General features: G+C 39.4%; 1 protein-coding gene across 2 annotated transcripts in view; it reads left to right on the top strand.

Moving 5' to 3' along the window:
* The window catches only part of LOC150077029 (potassium channel, subfamily K, member 16-like), a 106,282-nt gene that overhangs the window by 73,338 nt on the left and 19,447 nt on the right, over window positions 1-13,497 (top strand). For both annotated transcript variants that reach the window (XM_090386272.1, XM_090386271.1), the window contains exons 3-4: window positions 8,892-9,068; window positions 11,165-11,497. In XM_090386272.1, coding sequence (XP_090242398.1) covers window positions 8,892-9,068; window positions 11,165-11,497 — 510 coding nt within the window. The remainder of the gene's footprint in view (window positions 1-8,891; window positions 9,069-11,164; window positions 11,498-13,497) is intronic.

Raw genomic sequence — 13,497 nt, 5'->3', positions numbered from 1 at the left:
AAGATCTCCTGATTGAAGCCTTTTCACCATTTTCGGTGTACCTGCTGCATTTTCCAGACATCTCTGGATGACAAAGGGAGAGAGTCTGCTTAGCGGCTGAGTCGATAAAGAATGTATAATCAGAAAAGCTGGTGGTTCTGATTTGTTACAGTCCTTTTTCATTCTTTTTGGAAAATTGGAATCGTCTTCCATTCTGCGGGTCTCAGTATGTTGAGAGCCTGTTGGCTCTAGTGGTGGACATGCATCACAGTCCATTGTTGCTCCTTTTAGCCCTGGGAGTGAGAGTTTTTCCTCTCAGATTTCCGGCCCCGCCACGTGGAGCCAGGAGCGGTGCCACCTATTGGCCAAGCGATTGGAGAGGTTAGTTTGTTAGTGCAAAAATTAATAAATATACTAGGAAAAGAAAGGTAATTTTCCTTTCTGGATTCTTACTTAGGATCTGTTAAGTACAGAACAAAGAAATGAGGATGAGAAAAGCACTGGAAAGAAAATATAACTAAATCACTGAGAAAGAGCACTATATCACTTAGGAAAATCGCTTGGACACTATCGCTTGGCACTCGGGGCCAGTCAAATATGAAGTTTTCTGAGCAATGCAGACAGGCTGCAAGGGCAGGTCATGGGGTTTTGTCAATGATATACAGGAATTTTGCTAGCAGGGATAAGGAGGTGATTGTCCCTCTGTATAAGGCAATGGTCAGGCCACGCCTTGAATACTGCGTACAGGTCTGGAGGCCTCATTTTAGGAAGGATGTAGATTTACTTGAGCGTGTACAGAGAAGGGCAACAAGATTGGTGAGGGGAATGAAGGGATCCTCTTACCAAGAGAGGCTTAAGTTCTGCAAATTGCAGTGGCTGGAGACTAGGCACCTGCACGGTGATCTGATTGAGGTGTATGGGTTGAGCACGCTGAATTCTGATGGGATCCTTCCACTTTTTCAGATTACGAACATAAGGGGCCATAAATTCAAATTAAGAAAAGACAGATGTAGAATAGATGTGCGGAAATTTGCCTTTAGTCAGCGGGTGGTTAATTGCTGGAACAAACTTCCATCTGTCGTTGTGAGGTTAAATAAATTTAAGGAGGAACTGGACAGGCATTTGAAGGGAATGGTGTGATTTTTTTTTTGGCCTATGCTACATCAGCTCCTACGCTTGCTTTCTTTCATCACATGCCTCTATTACTATTATCAATAAATAAGATGCTTATTATAGACGCTGAAAAAGAGTTAAAAAAGAAAAAAGCAATATGTGGCCGGACCTATCCAGTACCGAAACAACATGGCACTGTGCATTACATCGTCTTATTTTGTATGGCTGTAACAAGTAGTGCCATCCAAGCATATCCAGAACTGTTGGCACGTTTATAATCCCGGCATTCAGCGAGTAGAGGGTGTGTTGGAAGAGCGACAATAACGAGGAGATCTTGGCTATGGAGCTCCATCACTTCTAAGCCTTTAAAAACACCAAAAAAAAAAAAAAAAAAAAGGCAGGTGTACTGACATCTTGTCTTCTTTCCGATTCGAATGTTCATATAAAACCGGTTCTTTTAAAATCAGATAGTCATCATATATATATTTAATACAGTGCTGCTAGTATTGATTCAACCATGTTTTAGGTTATAATATTATGAAGACCTTATCAAAGTATTATTCTCAAGTCTCCACTCAGCAATTTTGTTTCACTTTACTTGTTTTTAAATAAATGTGTTTATAATTTTTGGAGCAATCCCTATTCTGCGTGATTATAAACCTTCCTGGTTAGTTTTGCAAGATCTTGCATAAACTTACGAAAAAGATACCACAAATAAGACATTTGTGATGATACAGATACTGCTGTTTCTTCTATTGTCTCAATATTGATAAGTTACACTGACTTAATCCATTTTAAGTACAAATTTTAATGTTGCACAATTGAAAGACCCTTCCAGAAGAAATACTTGGAATAAATGTTCATTCATTTCAAGAACACTTCAGTTATGACAAAAATTGCCAGGATCTAAAAAAGGTAAATAAGCTAGATTATCACGCAGAATATCTCTTTGGAATCAGCTGTAATAATGGAATTATTGAATTCCTATAAAGATTTTTGTGTTGCCCTTTTGTCTGCAAACTGTAAATCGACAATTTTGAACATTTTGTTTCAAACTGATTGAAACAGTTGAGTCAATTGAATCAACTGTTCGAACTACAACAGATTTTTCTCAGCAATTACATTCATCTGATCAAATTGTTTGGCCCGTGAAAATCTTTTTATTCCATCTCATCGCTTAAACTCTTTTCCTTGACGTCTTAGAAAAACAACGGAAATAGTCTGTTCCTCTGCAGTGGATGTTGGCCCCTGTGTCGCAATGCAGGTAACTTCATCTTCCACCCACTCTTCTCCATGTACTGTTGCGAGTCATGCTCTTTGGAACCAGGCCATGCGCCACCTCATCTCTACACACTACGCTGATAATGTGTGCCATCATTGTCAAGGCAAATCGTACCAGACAGACCTTTTGTTCAGTACTTTACACGAAAAAGCCCCATTACTTGTCCAATGGGGGATTCTCGGGTGTAATTTTTAATTCACAAAACCAGAAAGAGAGATCACAAACCTTCTTAGTGATTTTGATATCAAGAAGGATGGTTTCAGGCCGCGATGGTATTTTTACATTTGTTTTTATCCTGTACTCCAAAATTAAGTCCTGTTTTGTATCCACTTAATATTCACCTGTTCCACTGACGTTATTCCTCTTCTCTGGAAGTTCGCTCTTTCCACGCCATTTCACAAAAAGAGGAGACAAATTTTTACCATCCAATAATTATCCAACAGGTGTCAATTGAACTGTTTTCTATAGCAATGAGAAAACTGCTACATTCGCTTGAAACGTTTTCTCTATTTAACGATAGCCAATATAGATTCCACCAGTGTCGATCCAAAGGGGTTGTATTGGCATATATTACTCATCTGTGCATAAATTCCATGGACAGAAAAGATTAAGAAACTGAAGGAGTTGCTCTCGACATTTCTAAGACTTTCGATAAGGATTGGCATATGGGCTTTTCTAATTTTATTGAATGCTTGCTGACTTCTTAATAAAAATGGGTGATAACTTCCTCTCTATTCGCTTTTGCACGAATGGGAGATCTATCTAAACTTCTCAGCGCTCTGCCGGAGTGCCCCAAGGCTTAGCTCTTTCGTCTGATGATAGTCCACTACACTATACTCTTTCCTGTTGTCTTCCGCGACAGTATGGTGGTTCACCACTTGTCGCTTGTTTGGGGAGGTTTCAGTTAAATCCGCTTCGAAATTGGAATTCTCCAAGGTCTTATCAATCAAACAGGCAGTTAGCCGATATCAGGTGTAGTTATCCCAAGTTTTTTCAGCGAACTTGAAAATTAGGTAGGAATACACACCTGTACATCCACTTCGAAATAAGCCTAACCTTTAACCTTTCTGAGTACCAAAATATCATTCATTAACTCAAATATTCATCCTTTGGCATCCACAGTAATTTGCTTTTCGCTTTTTTGGCAACGATATCTCTTATTATGAAAACATCTGTTCCCATATCTGAGTTGAAGCTGATGCTTCTCCACCACCACCAAAACATCGTTGACCTCGTTCCAGGGTTTTAGGAGCATCAGCATCTAAAGCCATATTGATCCATGTATATTGTCTGTAAATTGTGTGTTCTGAGGTCGACTTTCTGCTTGCTGGACAAAAAACCCGAGTTTCCGGGAGAAAAAACCATACTACTCCTGACCTGACCTGAGTTCGAGTCTCATGCTACATCGATGGGAATCGAACTCAGGTCTTGTCCACCCGCTGTGGGGAGGACGACGATTCAACCAACTGTGCTACCCACGAGGGCCTCGTTCCGCGTATTTTCCTTTTGTTTAGTGATTATCAATACAATTTAGAAAATATGAGGAATAAGAGAATATAAAAATTCTTATTTTTTTACTTAAAAATTTAACGGAAGTTATTAATGGACGATTTATTGTTCAAAGATGCTGCCATCTAGTGATAAATGTGTAAACTACAACACGTAAAAGAGGTTCTGTTTATACGTATTTTGTTTATTAGCGTAATAAAGTCTGTATTCATGATTTTTAATAGTTTCTTCTATCAGTACTCCAGTCTATATTTAAGCCACCACTTTTCGAAACTTCTTCAAGCATATCAGTACACTTAAGACGAAGTAGCCCTTGACAAATTCTCCCACAAGCACTTAAGAAGCAGCAATTGATGAACCTGTTGCGAATACGAACTGGCAACCGGCAAAGAACTGGGCAAAAGACTGGGGGTGGAGAGTAGCCACATTCTTCTGATTACCACACAGGCTGTCTTCGAGTAGAATTATTGGCACTTTGACAGGGCGCAGCATCCATTACTCTCACAGAGTCATATGACTTCACTTAATAGAAGAAAATGGTCCGAAAGATTTGTTTACTTCTCCTCTTATAAATTGCAAATGCTTTAATGGATTCCCAAGTGGCCAAATGAAACGTTACATTTTAGAATTAGGGTTAGAACAATTAATGTTTAAAAAAAAGGGTTTTTAAGAGCTAGAAATATTAGCTTTCATTATTTACGTAAAATTATAAAAGTTAATAATATATTTAATTAATCACTGAAAAAAAATTAACTAAAGATGGGTGGGAATGTACGCATTGCGTTATATTTTAGTCGAATAACATTTCTTTTTCAAAATGGAGGGGATTATGGGTAATATGGATCAAACCTTCCATGGGATCAACAAATCGTATACTGAAATTTTTTTATTAATCTAATATTTCTTTGGTGAGTAAATCTTGAACATTCAAACAACTGAGTAACCACTGAATTTTGACCACCTACCTAATACCGTGTTGGGTCCCTCCTCGTATGGACAACAGCCGCTGTTCGCCTAGATTTGACTCCACTAGATGTCTGTAGGGAGCTGCAGCCATGTTGCCCACAGGACTTTCCACAGTGTTGGAAGAAATGACGGTTGCGCGTCCACTTTCCGTTCCGAAACATCCCACAGGTGTTCAATTGGATTAGGCGAATTTGGAGACCACTCAAGATGGATGATATCTTCACTGTATTCGTCAAACCACTCGTGCAGTGCAGGCCCGGAAAAAAATGCAATATGGCAGGGTGCACATGGTCTCCTAAGAGATGCCGGTAGACTTCACCAAAGAAACGTTGGTCCACATACACCAAGAGTCCTAGTTCTTGCCACCGAAATATTCCTCATAATAAGAAACTCAACTGACTGGATAGTGAGCACCATCATGATGGGAACATGGACTCATGTTGCTTGCGCCACACATGAAGGTATCTGTCGTCATGTTGCATCAGGTATTTGGATTCATCCGGCCAGCACACTCGTTTCCATTCCTCCAGTGTCTAACCAGCGTGTTGTTGACACCACAGCATTTGCCGTCGGCGATGAGCAGCGGTGAGGAGTGCGTGTTACTTGGGTGGTCCACTGTGGAACTCTAACGTCTGAGTTTGCGTCGCATTGGAATATTGTTTTCGTATTCCTCATATTGCACTGCAATGTCAACTGTCGCGGAATGACTTGCCCATACAATACACTTCACTCACCACCAACATCCACCTTGCATAATCTTTTAAAGTTCTGTCGGCGGGAAATAGTTTGACCAGTTCGACACCATTCTTTTGTACACCTTAACCAGAGTGGGCCGTGAGCAACCGACAAAACGACACACGAACTCCCACAATCACGCTCTTTTGAAACTCCTTGATAGCTTTATTACTTTGACTAGCACAACCAGATGCAAATTACCACTGCTCTAGCGTAAGAAGCTGTTCACCTTTCTATACTGCGAACTATGCGGCACAGTCCATTATGGTTGGGGTGGTCATAATCCAGTGATCACTGAATTTAGAATTCTTGAGGGGTAAAACTGGGGAAGCTGTCGAATTGGAATTAGTTCTGAAGTCTTGTCAAGAACTAGCAGAACATACCCTGAATCTCTAGTATCGATCTAAATCTTTCTTATCAAGCAATGTGCAAATATCTGAAATATAGTTCCATTTATGCACAGGATTACTCGAAAAGTGCCGAATTCCTATTGGTCTGGTTTTAATAAAATTGGGATGGCATGAAAAAGAAGACCCGAATATAAATTTCATGAAGAGTTGCCCAACACGAGTCGAGTTGTTGCATGCTTTTATAGGCTTTTAATAGTTAACTTTAACTTTTTTTATATAAATTTAGTAACAGGGGGTATACGTACTCCCCTTTATAAGTATTATTTATGTGGTGTCTCTCTCCTATTTCCGCACAGTCCTTTGAAGTCTTCTGTAACTAATGTATTTAGAAAATTTATTCATGCAAGTATTTGCATGCCAAAAGTTCCTTGCTCTTTGACACCGATATATTTTTAGAAGAGTGTAAAGAATGGTGTTCGTTAAATAGCTTTCCCGGGGAGGGTAGGTCACTACCAAGTCTGATTTATGTAGGCAAGGAACATGCAACTACTATGATTAGAACCGCAAAGTTTACTGAGAATAGCAATCCTCCCCAAAACAAAGCGTCAGGGATATTTAGAAAACAATGATGTAACCGTTGATACATTGCGAAAGTGATAATCTTAGTTTCCTGGTGCTGCACACGGGATGGTATATGTGATAGAAAGGGGCAGAGAGGGACTCAGTGTTTGGAACCATTTGTCTGAAAAAATAAAACTGTGTTCACCCTAGAAAATAAAGCTGACAGCAAAAGTTTGAAATGGGCTTCACTGTCCAGTTCCAAATCTCAATGCAAAATTGCATTGAATTCTTTGTAACGTGGACAGTTTAAAAATGCGTTAAGATTCAAACGAAGATTGGGCTGACAACACCATGATTGCAACCAAATACAATAAGTCTTTAAGGTTTCTTTAGTGGATATACACTAGTTGGGGGAAAAAAGTATTTCCAATGGGACGTCTTCGCAGTGAATCATCTATTCTTGGAAAGAACCAGAAATTTGTGCCTGAAGGAAATTTTGATTCAATGATTCAAATAGATAAACATTCGTTAACTGAGAAAATTATGTATGAATAAGGAAATTTCTATTAAAATTTTCGCAGCAGCAAACGGTGAAATTTCAAATTTAGAATTTTAAACATTTTAGATAATTTTAGAATATTATTGTGATGTTGGACATTCTGGTTTCGTTACTGATAACTACTTGCTGTTAACCAAATTTGGTTTGACCCGTATACGAAACGGCATATCTTGTCGGTTGCCCACAGCCCACTGTGGTTAATGTGAACAAAGAATTGTGTCGAATGTGTCAAACGACCTCCCGCCGACAGAACTGTAAAGGATTACGCAAGGTAGGTGGACGTTCGTAATAAACGAAGGGTGCAGCGAGTTGTACAGGCTAAAAATATCCCACACGATTCACCGCACACTCAGAAGTGTGGTGTTCCATAGCACACGACCCAAAAGACACCCTCTCCTCACTGCTAATCATCGTCGACAGCGAATGCTATGGTGTCAACAACATGCTGGTTGGACACTGGAGGACTGGAAACAAAGGTTCTGGTCGGATTAGTCCAAATTCCTGGTGCAACACGACGATGGACATCTTCATGTTGGCATAAGCAACAAGCCCATGGACCCAACGTACATGGCGCATATCTAGCATGCACGATAGTTGCTTAATATGAGGCATGTTTTGCTGGCAAGAACTAGGACTCTGGTGCGTGTGGACCAACGTTTCACTGGTGATGTCTACCTGCAGCTCTTAGGAGACCATGTGTACCCTGCCATGTTGCATTTTTTCCCCGACAGAAACGGGATCTTCCAAGATGATAATGCGGACTGTCATCTGGACCGCACTGTACACAAGTGGATAAAGGGAAGAGAACCGATTTCCAGTATTCTTAATACCCGGTCCAGTAGACAACCAAACGCATACTTTGCTTCATATTATAAATAGGAAGACATTAGGAACCAATAAACTATAATTTTTTCGGTTTATCACATGGAGTGGAATGTTTTTATTAATGTAAAGTTAATTGTCTGTTTAAGCCACGCCTCTCAAGCAAGATGTCGGTACACAGTTGGTATAATAACCGTCCTCCCACACCGGACGATAAAAACCTGAGTTCGAATCATTGTCAATGACGCGAGGAATTTTTATGGGTCTTCTTCATAACAGGGCTGAGTTAGTCATTCTCAGGCGAGGGCAGCATGGTTTTTTTTTTTCTTTCCCGAAACCCTAGAACAACAATAACAACCCTACCGTGCGCATTCAACTGATTATCGCATCGTCTAACTTGTATCCTGATGGTTGGGCATCGCTGATATTTGAGAACGCTGTCGCTAAATGTTCTGGCGGCTTGCCACCATTGCTGAAGGTCCACTTGGCCAACTCATGGGCTATGCATCACTCACTGAAGGATGTTTATTTTGAGACCTCGCTGGAACGGATTACATTAAATGCTTGTTACGAACAGATGTGCATCTTTAAAATCTACATCCGAGTAGGTCACATCTTCCACGTTACGTCAGATGGTACTGAACTCCTTCTCTCTCTCCACACACAACATTTACCTGCAAGATAGTTGAAACCGCGTCACTCTATTATTCTCCTCAATTTTTCGTTCGATTTTTAATACGTTTAGTCTCAAAAGTAAGATTTCCTCACCAGGAAATCTTGTCTTTTTGATTCAACCCAAAAGATTATTCCCCAGTTTGTTTTATACTTTTGAATACTTCTCAAAGTTGTATTGCTTTAATCCGCAACAAGTTTGGGCACTGATGTAGAATGGGTGAGCACACAATGAATCGAATAATCAATAAAAGTTCATCTAGTCTCTAAAGCATTATTGTGTACTGTAGTATGCAGTCATAAGTTAAGTCTATGGACTTCATATCGATGTCTTCTCTTGCAGCTAAATTGCAATACTTACAGCACCCCAATCTCACTCGCCAGGACATGGAAGATCTCGTGCACCGTTTGGCAGACGCTATGAGCCAGAACCTGATGGATGACAACGGAAATGATACCCACATCAACTGGAGCTTCTACAACTCGTTTTTCTTCGCCATCACTGTGGTTACCACGATAGGTAGGGTTCTTCTCTATTAGTCATCTAAATTTAATTTTTCTTCCCCAAATTTTCAAGATAGTGTTCTGAAAATTCCATTTTATCACCAAATGATTACAGTATACATAGCAGTCACGAAGTTCAATCACTGATTATATATTGGTACATGGATTGACGTTTGAATAAGCCCTCGTGGATAGCACAGTTGGTATAATCACAGTCCTCCCCACACCAGATAGTAAAGACTTCAGTTCGATTCCAGTCAATAATGCGAGTAATTTTGTGAGCCTTTTTCACAACTTAGCTGAGTTCATCTGTCTGAGGCATAGATTCATAGATTTTTCTCCCGGAAACTCTGGATTTTCATCCAGAAAACAGCAAATCGGCCACATAATACATGCGATTTACAGACATATTATATACGTTGCAATACGGTCTAAGTTTCTAATTCTCCTAAAACAACAACACTAGAGTGTGTTGTCCCAATTGCGAAGTTTGGCACAGTTTTGAGGTGGTTGAATGGTTTTTCTTGTGGTTTTTGCTTGGAGCGTTGGTTGTTGTTGTTGTAGTAGGGTTTTAGGAGCATCAACGACTAAGGCCGTATTCCTCTGTATACTGTCTGTAAATTGAGTGTGTTCTGTGGTCGATTTTTCTGTTTGCTTGACGAAAAACCCAAGTTTCCTGGAGAAAAAGTTATGCTATTCTCTCGCTTGAGACCGACTAACTCAGCCATGTTGTGAAAAAGACCCATAAAAATTATTCACATCATCGACGAGTTTCGAATTCAGTTCTTTTCCATCGGGTGTGGGGAGGACGGCTATTCTACCAACTGTACTACTCACTAGGGCTCGTTCGTTGTTCCTGGAACTAAAAATATATTACGTTGATATTCTGGACAGTTCCATTCTTTCTACACAGTGGTAGCAGGATGGGGCGGTTACTTTTCTGTTTCAGCATGGCAATGCACTGTAATACTGCACAGCTTGTAGTAACTTGATTTGAAGAGATGGGTGTGTAAAAGCTTCGTTGAACTGACCAGAGCTCTGACCTTAACCCAATAACACCAATGCATTGATCTGGAACGTCAGCTTTGAGCCAGACCAACATGCTTGCAATCACTAGCTATATTGAGGTTGTGTTCCAAGAGGATTGGACCAAAACGCTTCCTTTCCGCTATCTTTTATAGAATACATTGAACAAAAGGGTGCTCTTACCTAGAAAGGCTTCAGCTCTGCAAATTGCAGCGTCTGCAGAGTAGCCACCTGCGGGGTAATCTGATTGAGGTGTTTAAGGCCTTGAATGGATTGAGTAAGCTGAATGTGAAAGGAATCCTTCCACTTGCTAAGACTACACACATGAGGGGACATAAATTCAAGTTGAGGAAGGAAGTTTGCCTTCAGCCAGCGGGTTGGTGATTGTCGAAACAGGTTTCCATCTGTTGTTGTGGAAGTACTGTAGATGGGTTGAATAAATTCAACGAAGAACTAGACAAATTCTTGAAGGATTTAGATATGTGTGTGGCAATATAATATATTCTATAAAAGGAACTATAGAACTGCACATTTCAAGAGGAAAGAATGACAGAAAAATAAAAAAATTGATTGAATAATCTCCAAGATTTCAGGGCTTCAGTGCAAACCACTTTTTCAAATCTCTAAAGAACGGGTAACTAGGTCACTTCTTTGCTTAGAGTTCAAAAATTGAATCTTCAAACGTACAATACAACGTTTGAACTTCGAACAGAATTCTTTGGAAATCCATTTTGGCTATACTTTTAATACCATGTACGTTAATTATCTTGTCATATTTGTTCTTATTTTGAATGACTATCTCTCTGGAAGTCAGAATTTTTAACCCCCTGATGGCTGATGCCCTTCAAAATGGATTCCTTCTGGATTCTCTTGGAGTTTTGCATCCCAAAAACTCACGCTAGTTTTAAAAAATACACACACCGTACTAAGATTAACTATTTTCAGATAATAGTAGAGGATATATGACTGTTTTTTTTTTTATTGTGTTGGTATTGGTGAGTCTATTAATAATATTTTGATCAGTTCATTTATCAACTAAAAGAATAAAATAATGTCTTATCAGACGCAATGTTTTACTGATTTCAGGTTATGGGCACCTGGCACCGTCCACCATCCCAGGCAGGATATTTTGCATGTTGTATGCCATGATTGGGATACCAATGACAGGAATATTGTTAGCAGCCATCGGTGACCACTTCAGTAAGCATCTCATGAAAAGCCTGCAGCGAGCCAAGAAAATCTACACCTCTAAATTAGCTTTGGCTATCAATGCATTCACCTTTCTTTTGCCCTGGTTTGTTGTGTTTATGATACTTCCAGCGGGGATCTTCATGGCTACAGAGGACTGGACTTTTCTTGAAGGACTTTATTACTGCTTCATCACCTTGTCGACGATAGGATTTGGGGATTACGTGGCAGGTGAACGGTTTATTTATCGTTAAGTATCTTTGCATGTGTGTTTATTTGCTGTTCAAAGAAAAGTGAGAATCATTTCTTGCCAATGTAAAAACGTTTGCACGTTGTAAGGGGCTAAAAACCCAGACTAACTAATGGGGGAAATATGCTATCCACTCTTCGATTGACTTCGGTTCCTACTGAAGAGCAGAGGATACATGGTTTTCATTGACTTCAGTCCCCCATTGGAGAAGCATTTAAGAATTCCACCAGCTTCAAACGAGATTCGAAACCAGGCCTCTCCCAATGATTGACAAGTAGCGATCCCAAGATATTCCCACAACGCCCTCGTAGATAGAATGGAGGTTATAATCACTGTCTCCCCACACAGAGTGGAAAAGGACCTGAGTTCGAATCCCGTCAATGACGCGAGGAATTTTTAATGGGCTTTTTCACAACGTGGCTGAATCAATCGGTCTCAGGAGAGTGTAGTCTGGTTTTTTCTCCCGAAAATTGGGTTTTTCGTCCGGCTAACAGCAAATCGACTGAACACACGCAATTGATTTAAAAAGTAAAAATATTTGTAGGAAATGCAAACAAAGATATGCAGTAGTTGAGATTACCATATAGTGATAGTTTACACTTTTGATTTTTTTTAAATTTACATATATTTAAATTTCTGTGTTGCTACGAACTCAACACACTTCTCCAGACCTCATCATCATAATACGCTTGTAAACCTCAGCTATAATTTTCTTCAATGGCATTCAGAACTTCAAAGCTCATCATCGGCTTCATCCAGCTCCAGACCTCATCCTTCTTCATCCAGCTTCATCCTTCATCAGCTCCAGACCTCATCATCAGCTTCAAAGCTAACGATGAGGTCTGGAGAAGTGTGTTCGGTTCATAGCAACACAGCAATTGAAATACCTGTAAATTTAAATACAAAGTGTAAACTATCACTACATGGTAATCTTAACTATTGCTTGTTTTCTTTGTATGATCCAAGAATAAGCCTTAAAGTTATAATCATATATAAGACATAAGATCGGAAGAGTAGATCGAGTAGATGGGGAAGTTGCACCAATTCAACAGGAGCATCCTTTGTTTGCATTTTCTACAAATATTTTTACTTTTTAAACCAACTTTATTAAAATAAAAAAACATAATATATCCAAAACTTTTTTATAACATTGTGTAATAGTTTATTAATAATATTTTATTTATTTTCATATTTATAAAATATTTTTGTGCATACAGTATTGACAAAATTCCAAATCAACCACGCAACGACCTATTTGAATTTTTGGTTCTTTGCCTTGTAGGAACTCTCATGTCTATGGACAAGTCGTCCATAGACATGAGAGTTCCAATGAGCTGACAAATAAAACAATAGTTAATCCCACCATCTTGTTTTTAAATGAGAAATATTAAATCTCGTTTCTTTGGGGACTGTAGAGTAACATGACTCAATATGTCTCTGTAGAGTGAGGCTAGATATTGTTCTGCTGAAGATCGCAACCTGTTACAGCATGTTTAACGTATGGTCAGTTCAATAGGCATCTGTAATTGTCTCTACAAGGCTCACAGAGTGGAATACTGTTTTTCGTACGCCTAAAAGATTTGCAAGTAGAACAACTCTATAATCATTACCAATATAGGGATGGAAATTATTATGATTATCTGCTCATGCCTCTGTTTTCTCATTGTAAACTGTACTCACTGGCCAAAACAAATTTTCAATATCTAGTAGGGAGGCGACCACCTTTTGCCGAATTATAGCCGTACATGTCATGGCATGGATTCCACCAGTTGTCTAAGAAGTTTAGCCCCAGATTTGACTATTCTTCCATCAGGATATCTGTCAGCTGCTGTATTTGTGGTCGGTTGAGAACTGAGAAGCCGAATTGCACTTTTGAATATATCTCAGACATTCTCAATTGGATTCAGATCTGAAGAATTAGGTGACCTGAGTAGATGATGGAAATATTGGAAATGTTCCTTGAACCATTCAGATAAAATCT

Source organism: Mastigoproctus giganteus, chromosome 12, assembly GCF_048544385.1.
Source record: "Mastigoproctus giganteus isolate SK-2022 chromosome 12, ASM4854438v1, whole genome shotgun sequence".
Taxonomy (NCBI): Eukaryota; Metazoa; Arthropoda; class Arachnida; order Uropygi; family Thelyphonidae; genus Mastigoproctus; species Mastigoproctus giganteus.
This window is presented reverse-complemented; position numbering and strand designations above follow the sequence as displayed.